At 36.0% G+C, this 26,477-nt stretch overlaps 1 protein-coding gene and 1 long non-coding RNA gene across 5 annotated transcripts in view; both read left to right on the forward strand.

Annotated features, from left to right (window-relative positions):
* The window catches only part of LOC148956345 (hrp65 protein-like), a 171,266-nt gene that overhangs the window by 91,848 nt on the left and 52,941 nt on the right, over positions 1-26,477 (forward strand). For all 4 annotated transcript variants that reach the window (XM_089105892.1, XM_089105969.1, XM_089106028.1 and 1 more), the window contains exon 10: positions 22,009-22,327. In XM_089105892.1, coding sequence (XP_088962018.1) covers positions 22,009-22,327 — 319 coding nt within the window. The remainder of the gene's footprint in view (positions 1-22,008; positions 22,328-26,477) is intronic.
* On the forward strand, positions 12,111-17,494 carry LOC148956346 (uncharacterized). The gene is made up of 2 exons (XR_016143465.1): positions 12,111-12,407; positions 16,651-17,494. It is a non-coding gene; the product is annotated as an uncharacterized LOC148956346 (long non-coding RNA).

The following is a 26,477-nucleotide window of genomic DNA, read 5'->3' on the forward strand; positions in this document are numbered from 1 at the left end:
ATGCCAAATTATGAATTAATAGAGGTTAATCGAAATATGAGAGTAAGGCTGTTATCCCTCTCTGTCCTCTGCTCTTCATGCCATATTTACTCTACACTCTAAATAATACTGCAATCTTGAAATGCATGATAATAACAGATTCCGAAAAGAAGTGTCAGTTGAGTGGAGTGTTGAGGTGGAGAATAAGTTTGATTTATTTTCATTTCTGTAACTAGGGGCTTATTTGCCTTTTTGGACCAATATATTATTATTAGTAATATAAGTTACTATCGGACATATGCTCTTTTATTACACTGCTTCGAGAGCACAGTATTAAGATATAGCAGTAAGTTTACCGCAGATAATTTCTGGCTCTTCATTCTCGGTGCGAATAAACAGCTCCTCCCGCTTATTCTCGCATTAGCGCGTACAAACAGCTCCTCTCATTTCATCTGCCATCAGCAGTCCAATTTCCCTAGAACACGCATTTTGGCAGAAACTTTCTAAAAATGCCTTTGAAACCAACTTGAGACTTCAAAACCTACTTTTAATTCCTAAAAATATCTAATAATAACACTGCACTACTAATTACCGATTTTCATATATGTATTGGAATAAATTAATTTAAGATTAGTTTCTTCAAAATTTAGTGTTCCAACGTTGAAGCCCAGTTTCGCGTTCAAGAGAAATCTGACTTGTCTACCTGTGAAAAGATCTAATGTCGCTTATGTTTATACGTTCACTGGAGCCAGTGTTGCCACTGTACAGGCATCATAAAGCGGTGCTGGTTGGGCAAAAAGTGGTGTTTTTGCGGTATCGTGCCTGCCAAAATTGGGAAAAATTTGTGGTGAATTTTAATGCTTTAATGCTCCCATATCGTTGCTATTAAGAAAGAAACTCAGCTTTTTTTTTTTAATCAACTAATTCCTTGTAAATGTCTTGTGCTAAAGTTTACTTTTTTTAAAGTGGCAGATTTTACCGTGAAATTTTTCCCAAAAAAGGGGGGGAAATGCCAAGGGGAAGCGAAACACGTAAACCCCCACCCCACCCTCACATGCAAAGGAAAAATATATTTTGTTTCGTTTTTGCGGCAAATTTAAAACTAAACTTAATAATAAATTTAAAAGTTTCTTGCCGATTTTCAGCATTCTCGTCTGTCTTTGATCACTAATAGAGGAAAACTTGGTCTGAAAATAATAAGTAGAAATGTCTACTTTTTCTTATTCTCAAAGACATCAAAAATTCATTAATTCCTTTTTGTTTATTTCCTGCGGAATTTTTTTTCAGAAAAGCAGTGCATACTATCATTTTTTCTCCTATTTCTCTATTTTTTACATGTTTTGAAAACGAAAACAAGGGGCAGAAGTACTCGTTTGCGTTTCCAGTTCTCTGTTCTATTTTCAAAGAAAGTGTATAGTCTGGAAGCGCTCTAAAAGATGAAAATGTTAGACTTAAAAACTGTTGCCGTCTCAGCAAACATGTAAAATGACATTCCCCATTGCTGATTTTTTGTTTCTTTTTTTATTTCAGACCTTTCGCGCCACCGTATGAATTTTTACACAACATGCTTTCCAAAACATAGGCTTTGAAGAGTTAAACGTAAATAATAATGTAGTTTGTAATAATACTGTTCTGTATTTTTCACCTTTTTGCGGGAGTATACCGTTTGCCTGCAAAAAAAAAAAAAAAAAAAAAAAAGATAAAATCCATGCGGTCTGCATTTTGAATATGTTAATATATTTTCATCCCTTCCCCTCTCCGGAGTAAAGGAATCGGCGACAACCGTTTCTAGAAATACAAGTACCCAAGACAGAAGCTTAATTTTCATTCTTGGTGATCCCCCCCCCCCCCCTCCAAAGCCTGACTTCATCACAGGGGGATCTCCAGTTAAAAAAAAAACTAAAGTACATATCGAAACCGATGTTTGGAGACGTGAGAACTAGGATTGAAAATGCTGCATCAGGTTCCATGAACAGATATGCCGTTTTCTAGGAAAAGAGACGTAAAAATGGATAAGAAAAAACTGTTACTATGACCATGACCATGTTTTAATGAGAGTCATCCTATTAAAGGTAAAACTAATCTTAAAAAAAAAAAAATCAGATTGACAGACAAAGGTCAATTGGAATCACACGGCCTGTCTAGAGATTCGCCAAAGATTACGTTGGCCGCGCTGTAAAGAATATTTTCACTCATAGCAATGTAGTCATTCGAGTAGCATTGGCTTTTACTTAAATAATCCACCCAAGAAGTCCTTGCCTTAGCTCCACCTTGCCATTGCTACAGCTAACTTTAAACCACAGTATAAAGATGTGGCAGTAAGTTTACCGCAGATAATTTCTGGCTCTTCATTCTCGGTGCGAACAAACAGATCCTCCCACTTATTCTTGTATTAGCGCGTACGAACAGCTCCTCTCATTTGATCTGCCATCAGCGGTCCAATTACCTTGGAACACGTATTTTGGCAGAAACTTTCTCAAAATGCCTTTGAAACCAAGACTTCGAAACCTACTTTGAATTCCTAAAAACATCTAATAATAACATTGCACTACTAATTACCGATTTTCATATATGTATTGGAATAAATTAATTTAAAATTAGTTTCTTCAAAATTTAGTGTTCCAACGTTGAAGCCAAGTTTCGCATTCAAGAGAAATCTGACTTTTCTACCCGTGAAAAGATCTAATGTCGCTTATGTTTCTACGTTCTCTGGAGCACTCGCACCTTATACTGTGCTTTAAACTAACGTTTCAGGCCGCATTCGACTATTGATTTCGACCAAAGAGCTATTCAACTAAGACAATTTGGCCTTTTAGTTTTGACTTCCATTAAAACACTGAAAAGGCGCTCAGCAATGATATTTGACATAGGCAATGAAAAAGAGTACTGCATAATTTTCAAAATGTTGTCTAACAACGCATCTTGCAAATGCTTTCGTTGCAAGAATACAGCGCCAATACACTGCTATAACCAAGTCATCCAAATTTCTTTGTCCAAAATTCTTTATTAGTCTGAATTCCGAGCTTGTTTCGCCGCGGCCTACTGTCTAACATTAGAAGTTGAGAGCAAAAATTTGCCCCTTTCCCTTTACGATGGCATTACTCGATATAAATAAGATATAATCGCGGTATAACCATTTCGCGGTTTAATCGCGTTATGCGGTATCATGAAAAAATCGTGTGGTATTTCCCTCAAAATTGCGGTATTACACCGCAATATGCGGTATAAGTGGCAACACAGACTGGAGCACTCGCACCTCGGTCCGGGTTTTTATAATGGGTGAGATAGGGAAAGATCATACTGCCTATAATTTATATACTGTGTTCGAGAGTGAATGTGCTGAATTGCGTGTCTATTGCGTTGCAATGCCTACGACTTTCATTGTAGTTGAAAATGAATTAGGTTTTAGGTTAAACATTTCACTTGTTGTACATTCGTCTTCACTAAAACATAGTCTAAAATTTAGCGCAAGGGTTAGGGGTCAAGAGGGTGGCTGATCTCGCCATGTATTTTAATATGTGGTAATTAGGTAAATCTCTTGTCTTTTTTTTTTTGCTCTTTTCTGTAGTAAGAAAATCATCTAGTGAGTGATAATATGTTTAGAACGAAAATCATCAGTCCACGGTAGTGTGCTTCAACAAAAGAGCATATTATCCAATGGTTTACAAATTGAGTGGCTGTCGTATAAATTGTTTCTGATGGCATTTTCATCATTTGTACAAAACGGCGGGAAAAGACAGGCTATTCAAGTGCACATATGTTGCACTAATGAAAAATCGCAATAGTCATAAAAGTCATGTTTTTTTAGCCGTTTATCAGTTTTCCTCGAACATCGGTTTGATACTATCTTACCTAGATGTAGTTTACGAAAGTTTTGCTGGGGGCGTAAATTGTATTGTAAAAATTAAATTTTCAGGCAAAGACTTTTTGAATTTCTAATAGTGGCAATCTCGGACCATTCTAGATATTGGGATCTCCCTCCTCTAGTCTACGGGTAAGTATGTAACCATAATGTTTTATTTTACAATTAGGACTTTTCATGGTAAGGGAGGGACTGCACTCCCCCCCTTCGTAGCCATTCTTAACCCTACCCTATATAAATTCCGTTAAATGATGAGGGACTGGGTTGTAAGCCTTCCCCCCTCACTAGATGGACGAAAGATATCTCACTATAATTAGGACAAAAATCCATTTTAAGATTCTATTCGTATTCACCACGCTCCAATCAAATTCCTTCTTAGAAACATTTCCCCAATGTTCTTTCCTTTTAAAAGTCGACATTCAAGAATATGCTAAAACATCTACTCGTGTAAATCAAGTTTCAAGTTTAGTCTATAAAAGCAGTTGCTTTCATATAATCTTCTTTTGTGTTCGGGGAAGAAATTTGACGCCAATTGTGCTCCTAAGATCATTAAAAAAAGTATTAAAGTCATAGTCCATCTTAAAACTTTCTACCTGATGGAAGCATATTCTTTCTTTTTTTGCGTGGAAGACAAGAGCAGAAAATAACACTGCCATCTCTCTTTTTTTTTACCTAAAAAGGACCCTAAAACTCAAGAATTATTTGAGCCAACCCTCTATCAATTACCTATGGCTATTGTTTGGAGACGATCGCCCCTTATAATAAAAATGAATACGTATCCCTGTTCGTTTCTCACAAGAAAAATGGGAAAATCTTGTATTCGTTTTTAGACAGGGGGCCAAAAATTCTTCTTTAGGCCTATCTGATATACAGAATGTCACAGCTTTATTGATTTATATCTTGGTTACGCCTTTTTTTTTTTAGGGTCATCTTTTTTCAAAAAATATTCCAAGGTCTTTGTAGCTTTAAAATTCAAATTTCAAACTTAGAGTGAGTTGCACATTTGAGTTTATATACAAAGCTGTTTTGTTCATTTGTGTGAATTGTTTAAAAATCTTCCTTTTTTATATTTGATTTATTTTAAATGAAGGCAGCTCTTTGTTTACAATTATTAATAAAAAAAACTTTCCACAAAATAAATTTTTCAAAGAAAAGTAAAGAGCTCCATTGAACCAAAAATGAGCAAAAATAATATCAAATAATCTACCAAGCGTGAAACTACCACAAATCAGCATCGACAAATAAATGAAACCCAAAACGAACAGAAATTACAATAATAACCGAGTCAAACTCAAAACGAGCAGTAATTAACATCTGTTAGGCGCCAAACCCCTATGCCTTCCCAAGGCCAGAACAAAATTTGCACTTTACTGAAAAAATTATAAATGTTTTTAATTTTATAACTTAAATAAATGAAATAATATTAACATTTTTATTACTAAATATTAGTCTATGTATATTAAACTGACAATGCACATTCATTTTTATTATTTCAGTAAAGTGCAAATTTTATATTGATAGCTTGGATACACTTTTGCTATTTTGATTTGGTTAAATTCTAAGAGCAGAAGTAGCCTCGAAAGTGTGAACATAATGCCCTCAGTCATTCTTGGGAACTGCTGAGATACTGCTGAGATGCCTTATTGGAAATTAGTGTTATCACAGTGCATTTTGATTTAATCTTAAGGCAAGATTTAGTTTTTAAACATAATGGGTAAATGGGAGGGTGGGCGTGGGAGGGGGGGACTGAAGGGGGATTAGTTCCCCTCCAATCTTTTTCGACTATGAAAAAGGGCATGAGCCCTTTTTATTTTCAATCGAATGAATCCCTTTCGAAGTTCCCATGACAACTCCTTCGATACGAAGTGCCCTAAATGGTCTAAACAACAACAACAAAAAATATTACTAATCACTTTCGACTATTAAAAAGGGCACTAGCCCTTTGAATTTCAAATCGAATGAGTCCTTTTTAGAATTTTCTACGACAACGCCTGCTATAAAAAACCTCATGTGCCCCCAGGGCATAAATTAAAACCCTTGCCCTGAGGGCTGTGGATGAGTATCCTCCTCAAAAACATATTTTTTATCTGGAAATCAACTACGCTGAACAAAATGGCTATCTCAAAATTTTTATGGGATGTGTTTGGGGGAATGATGGGCGAGGGGGGGGGGCTAGTTTCCCCCCAAACACTTTCGACCATTAAAAAGGGCACTAGCCCTTTGAATTTCTAATCGAATGAGCCTGTTTTGAAGTTTCTACGACAACGCCTTCTATAAAAACTGTATATGCCCCAGGTCATAACTTAAAACCTTTGCCCTGAGGGTTGCGGGGGAGTGGCCTCCTCAAAAACATATTTTCTATCACTGAAAATATATTCAGCCTACGCTGAACAAAATGGCTATCTCAACATTTTGATCGGATGTGTTTGGGCGAATGATGGGCGTGAGGGGGGGGGGGTAGGTGCCCTCCAATCACTTTCGACTATTAAAAAGGGCACTAGCCCTTTGAATTTCCAATCGAATGAACCTGTTTTGAGGTTTCTAAGACAACTTCTTCTATAAAAACCTTATATGCCCCCAGAGCATAACTTAAAACCCTTGCCCTAAGGGTTATTTACCTTTACCTTTACCCTAAGGGTTATGGGGGAGTGTCCTCCTCAAAAATATATTTTCTATCTGGATCTCAACTCCGCTGAACAAAATGGCTATATCAAAATTTTGATTGGATGTGTTTGGGGAAGGATGGGCGCGGGGGGGGGGCTAGTTGCCCTCCAATCACTTTTTACTATTAAAAAGGGCACTAGCCCTTTGAATTTGCAATCAAATGAGCCCCTTTTGAAGTTTCTACGACAACGCCTTCTATAAAAACCTTATATACCCCAGGACATAACTTAAAATCCTTGCCCCGAGGGTTGCTGGGGAGTGTCCTCCCCAAAAATATATTTTCTATCTGGAAACCAGCTACGCTGAACAAAATGGCTATATCAAAATTTTGATTGGATGTGTTTGGGGGAATGATGGGCGCGGGGGGGGGGGCTAGGTGCCCCCCAATCACTTTCGACTATTAAAAAGGGCACTAGCCCTTTGAATTTCTAATCGAATGAGCCTGTTTTGAAGTTTCTACGACAACGCCTTCTATAAAAACTTTATATGCCCCAGGCCATAGCTTAAAACCTTTGCCCTGAGGGTTGCGGGGGAGTGGCCTCCTCAAAAATATATTCTCTATCGCTGAAAATATGTTCAGCCTACGCTGAACAAAATGGCTATCTCAAAATTTTGATTGGATGTGTTTGGGGGAATGATGGGCGTGGGGGAGAGGGGGCTAGTTGCCCTTCGATCATTTTCGACTATTAAAAAGGGACTAGTCCTTTGAATTTCCAATCGAATGAGCCTGTTTTGAAGTTTCTACGACAACGCCTTCTATAAAAACCTTATATGCCCCCAGAGCATAACTTAAAACCCTTGCCCTGAGGGTTTTGGGGGAGTGTCCTCCTCAAAAACATATTTTCTATCTAGATCTCAACTACGCTGAACAAAATGGCTTTATCAAAATTTTGATTGGATGTGTTTGGGGGAAGGATGGGCGCGGGGGGGGGGGATGCTGGTTACCCACCAATCACTTTCGACTATTAAAAAGGGCACCAGCCCTTTGAATTTGCAATCAAATGAGCCCCTTTTGAATTCTATGACAACGCCTTCTGTAAAAACCTTATATACCCCAGGACATAACTTAAAACCCTTGCCCCGAGGGTTGTTGGGGAGTGTCCTCCCCAAAAGCATATTTTCTATCTTGAAACCAGCTACGCTGAACAAAATGGCTATATAAAATTTTGATTGGATGTGTTTGGGGGAATGATGGGCGTTGGGGGGGGGGCTAGTTGCCCTCCAATCACTTTTGACTATTAAGAAGGGCACTAACCCTTTGAATATCAAATCTAATGAGCCTTTTTTAAAATTTCTACGACAACGCCTTCTATAAAAACCTTATGCCCCCAGGGCATAACTCAAAACCCTTGCCCTGAGGGTTGTGGGGGAGTATCCTCCTAAAAAATATATTTTCTATCAGGAAATCTATTAGCCTACGCTGAACAAAAGGGCTATCTCAAAATTCTGATTGGACGTGTTTTGGGGAATGATGGGTGGGGGGGTGGCTAGTGGCCCTTTAATCACTCAACTATTAAGAAGGGCACTAGCCCTTTAAATTCCCAATCGAATGAATCTGTTTTGAAGTTTCTACGACAATGCCTTCTATAATAACCTTATATGCCCCCAGGGCATAGCTGTAAAACCTTTGCCCTGAGGGTTTTGGGGGAGGGTCCTCCTCAAAAACATATTTTCTATCTGGAAATCAAGTATGCTGAATAAAATGGCTTTCTCAAAATTTTGATTGGATGTGTTTGGGGGAATGATGGGCTTGGAGGGGGGGGGCTAGTCGCCCTCCAATCACTTTCGACTATTAAAAAGGGCACTAGCCCTTTGAATTTTCAATCGAATGAGCCTGTTTTGAAGTTTCTGAGACAACGCCTTCTATAAAAAAACCTTATGTGCCCCCAGGGCATAACTTTAAACCTTTGCCCTGAGGGTTGCGGGGGAGTATCCTCCTCAAAAACTTATTATTATTATTCATTTATTGCCCGCCAAAAAAAGGTACAGAAGACGGAGTAATCACTAAAGAAAACAAAAAGAAAAAAAAGAAGAAAAAGAAGGATACAAACACACATTGAAAATTCAAATACATGACAAAAAAAAAACTCTTCATTGCATTAATACGAACAATGATGCTAACGAAAGGATGGTAAAAGTTTCTTTTAAAACGGGAGAGAGATTTTCTATCTGGAAATCAACTAGCTTACGCTGAACGAAATGGCTATCCCAAAATTGTGATTGGATGTGTTTGGGGGAATGCGGGGCATGGGGGGGGGGCTAGCTGCCCTCCAATCACTTTCGACTATTAAAAAGGGCACTAGCCCTTTGAATTTCCAATCGAATGAGCCTGTTTTGAAGTTTCTACAACAACGCCTTCTATAAAAACCTTATATGCCCCAAGGCTATAGCTTAAAACCCTTGCCCTGAGGGTTGTGGGGGAGTGTCCTCCTTAAAAATATATTTTCTATATGAAAATCAACTACGCAGAACAAAATCGCTATCTCAAAATTTTGATTGGATGTGTTTGGGGGAATGATGGGCGTGGGGGGGCTAGTTGCCCTCCAATCAGTTTCGACTATTATAAAGGGCACTAGAACTCACGATTTCCTATCGAATGAGCCCCTTTTGAAGTTTCTACGACTACCCCTTCCATATGAAGTGCCCTGCTCTAAAAGGAAAAAATCATACATGGTATACCGTGGCGATCTTGTTCTTATATGCCCCCAGGGCATAATTTAAAACCCTTATCAAAAGGGTTGTGGGGGATGCTCCTTCTAATAAAGATATTTTCCATGTGGAAACTATCTCTGCTGAATCGAATGGTTCTCTATACTTTTTTATTGGACGTATTTGGGGAAATAATGGACGTGGGGGGGGGCTCGTTGCCCTCCAATAACTTTCGATTATTAAAAATGGCACTATCCCTTTGAATTTCCAATCGAATGAGCCTTTTTTGATGTTCCTACGACAAAGCCTTCTATAAAACCTTATATGCCCCCAGGACATAACTTAAAACCCTTGCCCTGAGGGTTGTGGGGGAGTTTCCTCCTCAAAAACATTTTTTACCTGGAAATCAACTACGCTGAACAAAATGGCTATCTCAAAATTTTGATTGGATGTGTTTGGGGGAATGATGGGCATGGGGGGGCCTAGTTTTCCTCCAATCACTCGACTATTAAAAAGTGCACTAGAACTCTCAATTTCCAATAGAATGAGCCCCTTTTGAAGTTTCTACGACAGCCCCTTCCATATGAAGTACCCTGCTCTAAAGGAAAAAAAAATAATACATAGTACATTGTGCCAACGCCGTTCTTGTATGCCCTCAGGGCATAACTTAAAACCCTTGCCCCGAGGGTTTTGGAGGAGTGTCCTCCTCAAAAAGATATTTCCGATCTGGAAATCCACTACGCTCGACAAAATAGCTATCTCTAATTTTTGATTGGTGGTGTTTGGGGGACTGATGGGCGTGGGAGGGGGGCTAGTTGCCCTCTATTCACTTTCGACTATTAAAAAGGGCACTAGCCACTCCAATTTCCAATCGAATGAGCTTTTTTTCGAAGTTTTTACGACAACTCCTTCGATACGAAGTGCCCGGGTATGGAGAAAAAAAAAACAAAAAAAACATTTTGCCCACACCGTTCTTTACTTAGGCAGCGCTAGCGCGCTGCCTATGATTACTTTTATCAAACTAGGTTGAGATGGGACCCTGGTGCATGCCAGTTCCAATTTTTAGAGAAAATTGTGCAAATTCCAGTTTCATGATCATTAACATCATAAACAGTCTCAAACATAATTTAGTCCTAATATTATATAAATTTATGAATAAAATTGGCTATAGCAACCGGGAAAAAAATGCGCCAAAAGTTTCGCCGAAAAGTTTATAATAAAAATCTAAATTTTATCAGTTTGATAGTTTAGCGGAGTAAAAGGGTGAATGATATCCGAACATTATTGTTTATAAGCTCTGTCATTTAGAGGATGTGTGCACCAAAAGTTTTGCCAGAACGAGAGATAAATCGTCACCATCACAAAAGAGTCTTTATAAAGGATACACAGTTTTGTATGTTAAAGTGCAGTAATGTATTTCAGATGTCTTCTTCTGTTGTTCTACTTTGCCGACTTTATTTAATTATGCTTTCTTATGTCAAACGTACTTTTAGTTTTTCTTAAGAATTTCTGTATATACAAAGCAGTGCCGACTCCCAATATAGTAAAATGAAGGCCCGAGTCCCACCCGACTGCAGCATGAGAGGCGATAAAAAAAAACGTGATTTTTGCTAGCCAATAGACCTCCGAAAAACTGATTTATATTATTTTGTATATCAGTCTTCTTTTTCGATTGTATATGGAGCTTTGCTTCCAAACCTCTCTGTATATATATAGGAGGTCCAAACACCGTGAAGTTTGAAGGCCTGCTGCCAACTCTAGCGAGTTAAAGGAGAAAAAAAAATACTGCTCGATCGATAAGAGGGGACATTGAAAGTAAGGGCGGAAGGATGAGCAACCGACTGCAGTGAGCTAAGTAAGGCGACAGAAAAGAGGGATTTTTGACTGCCAAACAAGCCCGCAAAATAGTTAGTTTTTATGCCAATCATGTTTTTCAATTGTATACGAATTTCTGCTTCGGAACACACAAATATATATATATATATATATATATATATATATATATATATATATATATATATATATATATATATATATATACCCCTGTCTCCGATCGCTCGTACTAATTTCCAAGTACGCAAGTTTATTCGAGTTATCTCAATGCGAAAAATTGGGACCCTCGGATAATTAGATGAGAGAATTCTGAATTTCAATTGATTTTGTGTACAGATGACAAGTGGATTTTGCTGAAAGTAGCTTTTTGTTATGCAGCAAAAATAAGACATGTATTCTACATCATTTCCGCTGTACTCTTAGAACTGTCATCAAAGTACCCGTCTCAAACGAAACCTGACTGGCTTAGAACTTTATATGTTTGCTTAAGAGCTTTGAGTTTATCCAGAAATCAGAAGAAGTCAACGCCATCTATACATAATACCATGAACTTGGCCGTGTTCTTAATATTATTAATATTAGATGTAAACGAAGCTCTTTTTTAGAAGAAAGTTTGACTGTCAAATTTCTTGAGGTGCTTGATCCTTGTACAAGATTTAATTAAATTGATAGTAATTATTGATGTCCATAAGAAAAATGCCTTATTAGTCACCAAAAAATGGGCTCTATTTTTTTTCTTCTTTTTTTTTTCAAATACTTCACTTATTAAGAGATGTAATGATTTCATATGTGATTAAAACCGATTAATTTAACACTGTATGATTGGGTCTAACGCATTTGACGACGATCTGTCCATTATGTGAGAATTATGATCTGCTGCATTGACATTTACCTCAATATACATTCTTTTCTCGTAGCCTGCAATAAAATAACATTGATTTTTGTCTACTAATTTGAGAATGATTGCTCATACCTTAATTCTCTTTATAAATTGATTTTATCGTAATTCTACTTTATTGCCCTTTCAAATGGTTTTTGTAAGGTTTTGCTAACATGGATATTTTTTTTTTTTTTTTTTTTTTTTTTTTTCATTGCTTATCTTCAGAACTTGTTCAGCATTTGTCCTATCCTCTTTGGGGTTTATTCATTCATGAGTAGATGATTTTTATCAGCCCTTAAGAGCGTTCTTTCATAGCTTGATGATAGTTCCGTGCGATTGAATACAGAGAATGGGGTCGCAGATATTCAGCTTCCTGATCTTTTGAATATGCGATTTCCGGCAATATTGGATGGAAAATTCTTCAGTGTGCTCGAGCATGATCCGCACAGTGGTTATGTCTTAGCAACATGTCAAAACTGTCCTAATAAACTGATAAAAGGCTCATCGAAAGCCACTACAAATTTCCACAAGCATCTCAAGGTAAGTTAGTATTTTTCAAGAAACTATCTTTTCTTAATCTTTTTTCAAATATTTTTCATTCATGAAGATCTGAAAATTTAGGTAGAGGGTCCGGTGATTGTTAATCAAAATGATACGGAAACATATAAATATGGGTAAAAAATATACACATACTAATAAAAGTCCAAATGTTTCAGCTTCACCTCTGAAAGCTTTGATCAACGAAGAAAGGAGAAACAAACTAAAAAGTTAAATTATACTAGAACATGACATTAAAAGATTAGAAAAAAATGTAAATGCCTCACAAATAAAGAAAACAATAGAAGCTCATACCTGAAAAGCTACTGTTGCTGCTTTTAAACAAATCCGACATGATTCAAACACAACAATAATACAGAAAAACTGTTATATGACATTGTGAATGTTTTATCTGTAAAGTATCTTTTGATATATTTGGTCTAAGAAACTGCACATGGGACTGGTCCCGGGGGTATCAAGATTTGAAAAGTGGGTTCTTGAGCAGTTTCTTTTTTTTTTTTTTCAACGAAAATTTGTGACTCTTTTGAACCAGTGTGGGGATGGGGAGGTGAAGTTCTGCCCGTCAATACTCGTACCCTAAACGTAAATAATACTGTGTTTTCAATCACCATTCTGAAGTGAAAAACTATGAATATCTTGATGATCATCTTTCTTAATGATTGGCTCCTGTTCTTCAGAATTGACCTGACAAATATGTAAGCATATGTAAGAAAGAGAGTAAGTAGTGTAAGCAAAGTATGTAAAGTAGTGTAAGCAAAGTAAGTAAAGTAATAGGGAGTAAAATAATAAGGGAGTAAGTAAAATAATATGTAATCAAGTATATGTAGGCAAGGGAGAAGCCGATTATATACTCTGGAGGGCACATGGTGTTTTATGCTTTTGCTATCTTTGTGAGCATGAACATTAAATAAATACATATGTTTATCGTAGCAAACTCATGACTTAATCTCTATTTTTTCAAGAGAACAAGTAATATTAAGATTAGAATAAAAGCTAGTTTTCCTTTTAATATTTAGGAAAATTTTATTGTATGCGGTTGGTGTTTGGAGGTAGGCTTCTGCTCATAAAGCCTCATCCGCCACCCTTTGAGGAGTATACTTATGTGTTAAAGCTTAAAGGTTTGTCGCTTGGCATGGGGGCTTTTGAAACAGCTTGTAATATATTTTTTTGTCATGGTGAAGGATCAAAATTAACAATCATAATGAAGGGATTAGAATGGACATTGGTTATTCCACTTTACAAACGGTTATTCTATTTCGGCTGTTACCCAATTTATTCCAAAACTAATCAACTCTAAAAATAGACTAACAAAGGCAGTTGTAAGGACGTTCATGGGAAAAGGATCCATTGACAATTGCAGCCTTACATTGGCATACTATTCGAAGCTTATAAATTAATTATTAAAAAGAATTCATTCTTAGCTTTTTGGAAATATATCAGTTCTGGTGTTTTTTTTTTAAAGTTGCTAATATTGTTTGAAACTTTCTTAGCAAAGTTAATGTTTGATTTTGGCCCATTTTTCGTCATGGTACGTATTCCTTCAAATTCTGACAAAATACCTCAAACGTGGTAGTAATGCTAAAATATGCCCAGTATAAGGCAATCCAAACAAATGGACATAATCGGAAATTAGGTTGTTTAGCTCTTCAGAATAGAACCATAATTAAAGGCTTTAACTGCTTTTAAAAAGGATAACTTTGTTAAATCAAATATTAGGTAATCTGTTTGTAGTCGTCTAATTCTAAATGAATAAAATAATTATTTTTTTTTTAATTTTTTAGAAATACTGAAAAAAGTTTTTTGTGCAATCATGTTTTTCCCAATAATACTGAAAATGTTGATGCGCATGATATTAACCGCCCAAACATCAAAAGAATTAGCGCCTCAGCTTTCTTGTGTTTATCGAAAATTGTTAGATTGTAAGAAATATTCTTATTAATTGTTTAAGGCTTTTTGTGGACTAAACAAACATTAGTAAGTATGTTTATGAAATATTTTTTTTTGAATTTTGTGTTTATTTACTTATATTTTATTACTTTTTATTTACTTAGTTTTTCGGCAGAAACGTGATGTAAATGGCATGTAGTAATGTCAACTCAAGTTTTCATACAAACAATAGTTTAGTGAACAATAAATCTACGCAAATTGTGAAATGGTCTCTTGTATTCCGGACTACCATAGACTTAATTCTTTTTCCGGGGTGGGTAATTCTGATTTTGATTATCATAGTTCACCTGAAGTTGTAGCAGCAACGATAAGTTTCCATCCAAATTTTTTGAGTAAAAATGAATTCTCCCTTTCAAAAAAAGATGATGTAGGTGTGTTGGCTTGAACCTTCAGAAAAGATAGTCTTTAGCCCACGTTTTTCTACAGTTGGCTTGAGTTTTTAGCAATCTTTCGATACCAAAGGCTTAAAAAGGAGGGTCTAATTCAGCGAAACCTGAGTATAGATTGCCTGTTGCCGCTCCCTAATAGCTTGAAAACGCACCCTCCTGTCATCAGATTGGTGCAAGCATATTGCTTGGGCTCTATCAGAAGACGCAAGCTTGAGCTTAAGCAAGATTTGTAAGTTTAAAAGCTTTTCGATTATTTTTTCGCCTAGCCGAGTTTTAAATGGTGTTGCTGGTAACCACTAATAAGTACCGACCGAATAAGATTGAAGCCCGAATAAGGCTCGTAAATATAAAAGTTAACCAAGCACAAGCCAGTTTTTTTATTATTGGGAGACGTCAAGGCCATATTCTCCATTGAAATTCTTCAATATCGGTTCTTGCGGCACTAATAGCTCAACAACTAATAGCTGATAATTTTTTACCTCTTTTATATATATTTAATTTCCTGTTCATATTTAGTCCAGACATTCAGTATCTGTCGGTGCTACCACATTTTCATTTCGGGCTATTGTTTTTTCTTCATTTTTAACAAAAATATCGTTTGTTTTCTTTTTTCCTCTTCTCTATCTCTTACACTGTAAAAAGCAATTATATTGTATTAGGCCACATGCCAGAAAACTCCTGCTTGTTATTGTATGTTTTAGCGTTAAAAAAGGAAATAAAAAAACATTTGCTGTTAGAAAATTGTGTGCTACTAGGAGGAAAACAAAGGCATGAAAATGCAATTTAAATGGCTCTATTTACTCTTTTGTTTCTCTTGAGTTTTTACTACGGGAAAGACTGAGCTCCAAATTGTATTCATGCGTAGCTGTCAAAATTTTAGAAAGTATTTGGGGGCTATCCTGGGAACGGGATGGAGCTACTGAACTGAGGCACATTTGGGCCGCAATTTATCTCGGAGGAGGATATTTCCCTCTGACCTCCTTCCTCGTATACCGGCACGTCAAACTGTTTGTATATTTATTCCATGGTAATTTTGTTCTTAAACCTTGATGTGATGTTTTGTATATGCTGATGACGATTGTTGTTTATGCAACCGAAATATCAAATATGTTTTTGTGTTTAATACATTGAAATAAGTTCATGCAAGAAATTAGCTCTATTCTATTCTTTTCCTTTTCATTTTCAATGACGGAATGGTATTATCTCTTCGCAGTTACTTCGGCATATCAGCTATATCCTAGCTTAGGGCATTGAGTTGAATTATTTTAGGAATGAATCAGCTTAAGCTACGCTGAAGTTTTAACCAGTTTTGCAAACAAAAATTCTTGCATTCGATTTTCTATTAAAGAAAAGATGTCGGAAAAAGGATTCGGTAAAAACTGCTATTGAGCGAAAAATCGTATTATAATGGGACTGTGTTGGGATTTATGATAACTGTATGATAAAAGCTGTCATACAGCTGTGTATGACAAAAACCGTATTGCAGGGAAAGAAAAAGACGAAGCATAATCAAAAAATAAAATACTAAACGCAAAGAAAAGACTTTAAAACATAACAAACTCTTCAACAATTTTCTGGGTGAGCATCTACATCAAAGAAGGGTCCCCTTGAATAATTGAGTAAGATGCTAGCATTTAAGAACGCAAGGAATCAATTGCTGAGTTAGTACCTAAGACCAAGATTTGGTATCGATAATCGAGTAAACAATGGATACAGGAATATTGAATTTTCTAACAAAAAGCGGGGGATCGAAGGGAAAGCGATGATGATTTTGATTTGCTTTGTCTCACTGGCAAAATGTGTGTTATTTAAGTACGCTGGATGTATATAATATAAGTGTTTACTTTTGCTACTAGTCTTTTTGCCTCATTTTAATTTTTTCGTTTTAGCGGAAGCATCTGCAAGCATACGAAATGTTTCAGTTCCAACAAGATATGAAAAGAATTTCTAAAGAAGAATTTCCGAGATTGAAAGATTACTTTTGATAGTCTTAAGAATAAGCCTTGCTTTTCCGCGTCGTGAAATTTACGATGCCAAAGCTTGACTTTGGCTAATATGTCTTTAGAAGATGAAATAAAAGACCTGGAACATGAGCCGAAAGACTGATGAAGAACACCAAGTTAACCTAATGTAGCACAAGATCGGCTTATATGCCCCGAGTGGAGTGGACACTTCATTTTGTCTAATTTAATTAAGAAATCGGAATTTAAACTCTGGCACCGAGTGCTATAAGAGCCGTAAAATTGGAGCCAAATACAGTGCCATAAAATTAGCAAGAACTAGTCAAGCGCCATATACCTTTTACCTGTTTATTTTAAGTAGTCGGTAGAATTGCGATAAATACTTGTTTTGACTCATTTTCATCCTTACCATTGTGTATTTGAGATTTTGCCACCCACTGTAAATCGAGTTCCTCGTTATAATTTTTAGGGATTGTAGTCTGTTTAGCTTTGTTTTCTGAATTAAAGCTCTTTTATTTATACTTTGTTGCCGTAGATTTTATAGTTTTCTGAGAACTTGGCTAGCAAAATATTTCGCAGTCCAAACCAAAACTGGACTGTATGCCTAGAATTATATTTGTAGTCTATGATAAAGGTAACTGAAAAGCATTTGTCACATTTTAAATGACTGTTTTTTAGGTATATTTTGCAGGAAGTCTCGAACTCCAAAAGTACTGTTTCGAGTTGTTGTCAAAGCAAGCATCAAGTCTAATATCCAAGGGCATATCCATGATTTTTGTTACTTTTTTATGAGTCGGATGACCTTTTTTAGGGGGGGGGGGCGGTACCCCCGCCCCCTCCCCCTGAATACGGCCTAAACTACATTAACTTCCCATTAGGCCAATCATTGAGATGTCTCTATTGCTCGAGTCATCTTCTTTAGCAAACAAATGTTAAATTAAAGCATATTGGGAACTAAGAATATTTGACTCCCGAACGAATTCATAAAAATTCAAGCGCATCCGTCAGAACAAAAATTATCAGTATTATCTAACCTTCGTCAAAAATGATCAATCGTTCAAATTTTCCTTAATGAAAGGTTTTTTTTTGTGGAAGTGTATTCTAATGCATTTGTAATATTGTTCTTTTATTTCCTTTTACTTGCCAGTGCATTGGCACTTCTATCTTTTTGTACTTGTGCTTTTCCTAGCCATTGACTTGATCGGCGATGCACCTTAATTTTTTTTATGCTCTGTTGAGGAATTTCAGATAAAACCTCTTAAACCCTTTTTTTTATTACTTTTTTCATTGTTTTGACCAGGTGAAGTAGTACTAATTTTTAATTCCCTCCCTGACGTCTGAGAAAAAAGGCCGATGTCTAATGAATTCCGAACGAAAGCTCTTCCCCCCTTCCAGAGTCCCCTCCGCCTCATAACAAAATGCTGATTATCTCTGCTTCATTTGTTTGACAGGAATGAACAATGATAATAAGATGGAGATAACTCTGAAAATCATGGGATCAATTTTTGTTAGAAAGAATGCTTTACCTTGATCTAGCTTTCTATGGCCTTTAAGCAGCGAGACGCCACTATATGTTTTTTTATTCTTTTCATAGCGTTAGCCATATAGGTGTGTTTACATTTTAAACATAAGTTTTTCAATTGGAATATGTTATTTGTTAGTTCTTTCAATATTATCAGTACAACGCAGCAGAAGACCTACTTTTACTTCATCCTTCTTCACGTGTTGCGATTCAATCACAAATCGGTTTGCTTTCAAATTATTTTGGGATACTTATAATGGAAAGAATGCTGAGTCTTTCTAATGACCGAAATTCTACCCTCACGAAGAAACTTTGCACTTTCGAAGCTACATTTGATTGTCCAACTTAGAAGTGATTACTGAAGATGGATCAAAGCCAAATCGAAGTACTGGTCAAAGCGAATATTGAAGGTGGACTGGGTATCCTGAGCTTCCTTTCTGTTTGAACAAGCCAGTCAATGTCCAGATAAAATTTTAACTTGTTATTTGCTAATACAGAAATGTAATTTCCTGTAATGAACAGTCGAAAAAAAAAAAAAAAAAAAAAAACATGCACGAAATCTAGAAATGATTTTAAGAGACCAAGGCTTGTGTTAAACAGGGCTACAGAATATAAGTTTTTTTTATCAGGATTCTAGATTGGATGGGGTTCTTCCCAGAGCAGACGTATCAAAAAAAAAAGTTGTAAACAAGTAGAATTTAAAGAATGTTTAAAAATAGTGAGGATTTTTCTTCTTTTTTTGCAACCCAACGGTGTTTTTACTAGGAGGATTTTCAAGATACTCATTTGTGTGGATTAGGTTTGCATCTACAGCGTAAAATTATAATGTTCTAAATTTTTCTTTGACCAACACAGTGTTTTGTTTGGGGTCATGCATCGACTATACACAACATATTTGCAAGAACTTGATTACAAAATATTTAGAAGTTACTCGAAGCTTAGAAATCTCGAACATGCAAGATATATATATATGCAAGATATATATATATATATATATATATATATATATATATATATATATATATATATATATATATATATATATATTACTTAATGCGTGTTTGTTTCTTTCTTTTTTGTGAACGTATCATATACAACGTTACTGGCACGTAGTTGCGAATTAATTTCTGCAGGGGGGGGAGGGAGCAAAAGAAAAAGCACCTGGAACTGTGGAGGAAATCATAAAAAACTTGAGATTAGAGGGTGACAAGTTCAATCTTGAAATTATGGGTGTCCAGAACTTCTTGTAATTGATCAGTTATCCATTGTTGTGTAAAAATCAGCCATATTGAAGCTGTCAGTTACGTACATCTGGTAGTTTCTCATCCAGTATCCCTTGGGATCTTGAGATTATTATGATTTCTCTTATTAGTTCTGTTTCCGATATTTTTCCAAAATTGAGTACCCCCCTTCCCTGTGAAAAATATCCGTGTTCGTGCCCGAAACTTCAACTATCCCAAACCACCGTATGGAAAAACCACCCGTAATGACACATGCTGTGAGACTGAATGCTGTGAACTGTAACTTGGGAGGCTGTTTTTAGGCCTCTTCTTCTGTGTTGTAGTGTCAAATTCTGGAATAAGGGTCTTTAACATTTCAATTGTGGCGCTACTATGCAAATAGAAACCAAAACGGGTTGAGAGGTGGAAAATTTGCCATGCTGGTCGTCGCATAGCTGAGGTCATTCTTGAGAGTATAAACGAATTTTTATTTACAAACGAATTTTTATGATCAGCCAATCGTCAAATCTAGTATCACAGGATTGTAATAAAATCTACCCCAAGCCTTTTTACGATTTATCAGGACTTGACGTGCAAGCGGTTGGATAAGGGCTTTGGGCAGTAAGACGCTCAAGATAAAAAAAAAATGTTACCATAACTTCTTATATTTAATATATTATTTCCTTTTTTTCTCCTTTTATTCCCTTTTGTTAATCAGGCAAAGTTATAAATGACTAATCAAAAAAGTTATCACAGTTTATAATCCTCTGTTTGCAACAAAGAACAGACTGTCTCTGTTTACCAGAATCATTCATTATACTGCCTGCAAATTAAAATTCAAACTAAAATAACGATTAAACCATTGCAGTAACTCTCTGGTCAAGTAATTTACAACTGAAGTACGGATTGTATTAATGATATTTAGTGAATTATCAATAACTTTAGCTCAGATGAGTAAGTTCTGAACCTAATTATGTCAGCTAAACAGTCTATGTGAAACCTATACTACGAAACGGAAGATTGGACACCGTCTTTTTTTGCAGCGTCTTAGTTAATGTTGATAAGTTATTATGTAATCTTTAAACATGATTAACATGATCTTTAAACACCTATCAAAAGTTACGTGCCTGAGAAAATTTGTATATATATATATATATATATATATATATATATATATATATATATATATATATATATATATATATATATATAAACACAGGTCAATTTGAATTGTTAAATAATTTGGCTAAATGTTGTACTTTTTAAAATCATCTTCAAAAACATAAACTGTCCGATGTTTGCTTGTTACAAAAGATTATTGACTCTATGATCAGGGTTGCCAAGAAAGATTTTGAGGAAAAATGTATAAGGTGGATAAAAATCATCATTCTTTTCTATCTCCAAAACAGAGCTTTGTTGATTCTTATCCACAAACTGCCATTTTCATGACACCAATTGGACAAAATATGCAACAGAAGCACAGAATTACTCTTACCGAACAGCTCCATTAGGTGCAGAACACTAAAACAGAAATTGATTATGAGCAGAAAAAAAGTGTGCTTACTCTACAAAAGAAGCTGGTATTTATACTTAAATTACATGACATATTACACATGACGACCTGCTTTTGGTTATTGATTGTGGTCTTTTCCAAATGGTTTACTACCGTTTCCGCTGATTTTTAGATATTGACTTTTGTTAATCGTAGGTAAACCTGAGCTTTCCTTCTGTAACGGTACTAGTGTTACTACCATTTGTTGCAAGAATTTCACCATCCTTCTTGTAGATTCTGTTTGGTGGCTTGGTATTTCGATTTCTAGCTCCCCTTCAAAATTTGTTTTAGCGAACTGTTGCCGAAATTTATTAAAAGATCCAGTTCTGCTTATGCGAAGATTGGCCAAACTGCTCCACCTTTTGTCACTACTGTCCTTTATACTTCAGATTTTTCCCCAATTCTTAAGATTGGTAATCTGAATAGAATTTGGACAGATTAGTGAATAATTTGGTGTTTCGGATTTCACTCTGAAGCAGTATTTACGGAATAAGAAATTTGTGTACGGCTTGTGCGCATTTGTCTCCTGACCATCGTCTCGCTGATTATACCGTAGATTCTAAGTTTTTCTATTTTATTATTATTATTCCACCATTATACTGTTTTGCATGTTTAGGTTATAAATAAGTAAAATAAAATATGAAGTTAGGTTTTCAGAAACTTCCCTTCTCTTCCTTTCAAGACAGATGGACATTTTTAACGGCGTAGTAGAAAGGTCCCAATGTAGCCGATAAAAGCATTAAATTGTGACAAAATGGATAAAATCTTCCAAAACTATCGTTTGCGCTTACTGCAGGTTGTTAATGTTTCTGTGTGAAAAAAGTCTAAATTTGATCGAGAATTTAATTATCTCGTGTATGCTTATATTCTCTGTAGCATCTGATTTCAGCTAACATTTTTAAACCCCTAAATTGGAGTATGTCTAGGAATAACGTCGATCCTGCCTGTGTTTACTTACATTTTTGTTTCTAATTGTAGTATACATGTTCTAGGCCAAAGAAATCAAGAGTGAAATACGTCAAGACGAGGACATGGATGAAAAATATTTTTATGTGGATGTTAGCCGAATCAGTAGTGTCTATCCAGAAGATGAATCAGGCAATTGGCTCGATATCCCAACTGATGGGTCAGTTGACGTGAAAATGGAAAATAACTTGTCTTCGGTGCCAGAAAATAATACATTGGGCCTGCCTGAAAATCATCACCTGGAGTTGCTACACATGGACATTATTGAACGAACCACATCCTCAAACTCATATGCAAGTTATATTGAGGAAGAAAAAAGAGATGGAGCACTAAGCTATAATGAAGGTAATAAGGTTGTGTCAATAACAGTGACCTTGTATTATTGTCAAGGCACCAAATAACGGTGTTTAAATAATTTCCGGTCTTCGTTGAGGGCAAGTAAAATCAAAGCAAAATCCAACTTGGGCCTAAAAATTTTCCATGTTGAGGCAGTTATCTAATTCACCGTTCGCTGTAATCGCCATTCAAGGGTGTTACTATTGTTATTTGTTGGAAACCCGTCACAAAACCGAAAAAAAGGAACACTGAAAACGGAATGAGAGGGAACGAACTGAGACACTGTACACGAGAAGTACACATGCACAAATAGGATGATATTACGACTATTGAAAGAAAATAGAAATAAAGTAAATGAAATAGTTATGACATATCCTAAGACCTCAGCCTAAGTTGAGGTTGTTTGCGATACCTCAAAGTTGAGGCCTCTGACAGTGACAGTGATGCAAACCGATTTAGTAGTAAAACCTCTGAAATTTGCGTTATTTAGTTATACAGTTCAAATCTCTGATAGAGCGTGGTTAAAGCAACTCACCGATATAAGTGTCGAAGCACACGGGGAGGTTTCCAATCAGCCAAGTTTTTATCAAGCTCAAAAATAATGCTGAAACATTACTCTTTTAAAATACAAAACTTTCTTCCTTAATTCCTTCCCTCTCCACTATTCATTTTCTTATTTTTTATTTTTTTATTTTATTTTATTTTTTTTTTTTTTTTCTTCATAGTAGCAGTAACCAGGGTTGATGGTATAGTCGGAAGGGTGTTAAGAGGCCCGGTCCAAAGCCTCGATAATTTTCTCAATTTTTTTCTTTGTGACAGCGGCAACATAGTAAATCCCGTGATTATTAGCGCTGTTAAGTTGCTTTCCATGCCTGTTTCTTTTCTTTTTTCTGGCATTTCTATGCTCTAGTTCACTTATGTTTAGTACTTCGTCATCATCTGAACGCTTCTCACACTAAACCAGAAGTCGTCAAAGTTATCCTATGCTTCAGGTCCCGCAGCTATGAAGTGAGCACTAAATTTCTGCATGGAACATACAGCAGTGGCAGATTCAGGGGGGGGCGGTTCTTTTAGAAAGTCTTTAAAGCCCAGTAACCCAGTAATTTAACTAGTATGCATGTTTTTGTGACAATAGCTTACGTACCAACTAAGATGTTCAAAAAGATTCGACGAACTTTGGTCTATCTTAATGGTTTTAGGGAATTGTCCAAAGTGTTAGGTGTCAAACCAACCTGAATAAATCTTGTTGGAGTATGTTTTTTCGCAAATCGTAAAGCCAGTCTCCATTCCCCTGGCACGTTAGAGGTTTTTGCCATTACCGTGTTTCGCTGGGAAGTTTACCCAGATAATTGTTCTTTAACCTGTAGTTTGTTGAGACTTCAGAAATACTTTTACCTTTTAGGCTTCTTTCATATCTTTGTGTGTTTGTCAATTCGAAACATGTTTAAGCTGTTGCGGCTTTTTGAGCATTGCCGAGAACAGTTTAAATTTTTACCATTACGCGAGACTGTCTAGTTGCGAGGTCGCACTAGGTTAATTTGAAACTGGACACCTTCCCTGTGATGTTTAGAAGCCATCTTAATCATCCGAAATTGGGTTCTAGGCGTTTACCCCACCCCCCGTGGAAAATACGGCTTTCCAAATTTGAAAATTTTATTTGAGTTTAATTTTTTTAATTTCCGTAGGGGGAAGGAATTTTGGTACTTATGTTTTATTCGCGACTCGCTCAAGTTTACGCTTTGTAAAATTCGAGAACACACCGGTTTTTTTTGCTAGTTTCTTCGTTACTTTAGAAATAAATTCGGGTTATAGAGTTGCACTTTTAGGGGGTGGGGGTAAAGTATAGTGGGTCGACATGGAAAATATGTTTGGTACAATTATTCTGCACATTAGATAGATAGATAGATACATGTATTTTAAAGCCAAATATACGGCCATGAACACAGTAAAATAACATAAATGAGGCACAAATAACATAAAACTTTGATCAGCGATCATCATAAAACATTTAAATGAAACACTACATTGACCTAATGATAGTACTTAATACTTGGAAAAACCGTCATTGAAAAAAAAACTTAACACTTGGAAAAAACACTTAAAAGAAGCATTATATTTAATTTACACTGATACTCTTTTTTATAGTTAAAAAAATTTCCAGATCCCTCGCTATTCTTCCATAATTTTTTAGCGGCCATATAGCTAGAAAGAATTGTTTACTGACTTTAAACTGTCCAAATACTTTACCCCTTCCCCCCCCCTTATGTGCAAATATATAGCCCAAATTATATATTTCCCATATATTCTGTCACTTGTCTTTGTCTTGTCTCGCGCTAAGCTGAAAAAAACTAAAGAAGAAACCGGTTTATTCTCGTGTTTTACACAGCGTAAACTTGAGTGAGTGGCCCATAATATAGAAGTATCAAAACTCCTTCCCCCTACGGAAATAAAAAAAAACTTAAATAAAATTCTCAAATTTGGAAAGCCTTCTTTTCCGCGCGGGGGGGGGGCGGTACAGGAACGGTTGATGGTATTAAGCTGAAACTTTTAGCGTGTGTTGAATGGGACGCTGAAGAAACCAAAGGTGCTATGCGCATACTGCTACTGCGCAAGCTAAGGGTATTAAGGTGAAGCTTTTAAGGAATATTTAGGCGGATGTTGAACTAAATTTAAACAAACTATGAGCATGTGGGCTTTTAAAAAGGTGACAATATAATATGTACCTTTAAGGGTAAGTTGTGGGGGATTTTGAGCTAGGCAGAAGGCACTATGAGTATACTTTTAATACCACCACTGCAGTTACCATAACTAATGACGCGAAGGGTACTAAGGTGGAACTTTCAGGGGACCTTTAGGACGAGTTTCAATTAAACGAAAAAACTGTATGCATGCAGGTTTTCAAAAGGATATATAAGCAATATCATAGGCAACACTACTTTATATTAGTCATAAATATCATTGAAACCCGTGGGGGTATTCCCCCTCCTTTTAAAATACTCCCTCCCCGGTAAATACCCCCCCCCAGAAAATACCCCTCCCCCCATGGAAAATACGGCTTTCAAAATTGGAGAATTTTATTTGAGTTTTATCTTTTTAATTTCCGTAGGTGGAAGAAGTTTTGGTACTTATGTATTATGTGTGTTTACTCACTTGTGTACTTGTGTGGTACTTGTGTATACTCACTCAAGTTTACGCTGTGTAAAACTCGAGAACAAACCGGTTTCTTTGTTAGTTTTTTTTCAGCTTAGCGTGAGACAAGACAAAGACGAGTGACAGAAAATATGAGAAGTATATAATTTGGGCTATATGTTTGCACACAAGGGGGGGGGGGGGTAAAGTATTTGACAGTTTGAAGTCAGAAAAAAATTCTTTTTTGGTATATGGCCACAAAAAAAAGAAGAATAGCGAGGTATCAATAAATTTTGTTAACTAAAAAAAAAAAAAAAAAAAAAAAAAAAAAAAAAAAAAAAAAATCCCAGCATAAAGTAAATGTAATGTTTCATTTAAGTCTTTTTTCCAAGTGTTAAGTGTTTTTTTTTTTTTTTTTTTTTTAAATGACCGTTTTTCCAAGTATTAATTACTATTATTTGGTTAATGTAGTGTTTCATTTATGTTGTTTTCCTGTGTTCATGGCCGTATATTTGGCTTTAAAATACACTTATCTATATATCTATCTAATATGCAGAATAATTGTACCAAACACATTTTGCATGCAGACCCGGTATACTTTACTTCCCCCCCCCCCCTAGTGCGCAAATCTATATCCCAAATTTATTTCTAAAGTAACGAAGAAACTAACGAAAAAACGGTGTGTGCTCGAATTTAACAGCGTAAACTTGAGTGAGTGGCGCATAATACACAAGTACTAAAATTCCTTCCCCCTACAGTAATTAAAAAAATAAAACTCAAATAAAGTTCTCAAATTTGGAAAGCCTTATTTTCCTCGGGGGGTATCTTCCGCGGAGTTATTTTCCGGGGGGGGGGGAGGTAAACGCTGGCCACCCAAAATACAGCATGAAAGAAAGGATCCTACAGGGAAAAGAGAAAAAAACGGCACTTTTCATACTAAATTTGAAGCTTTTGCCGCTTTGAAGTGTACTGACTTCCAGTCGTAGTCGCCTTTAAGTCGGAAAGTGACAATCCTTAATACTAGATTATG

Source organism: Artemia sp. Qi Xiang Cuo, chromosome 1 (genome assembly GCF_049724085.1).
Source record: "Artemia sp. Qi Xiang Cuo chromosome 1, ASM4972408v1, whole genome shotgun sequence".
Lineage (NCBI taxonomy): Eukaryota > Metazoa > Arthropoda > Branchiopoda > Anostraca > Artemiidae > Artemia > Artemia sp. Qi Xiang Cuo.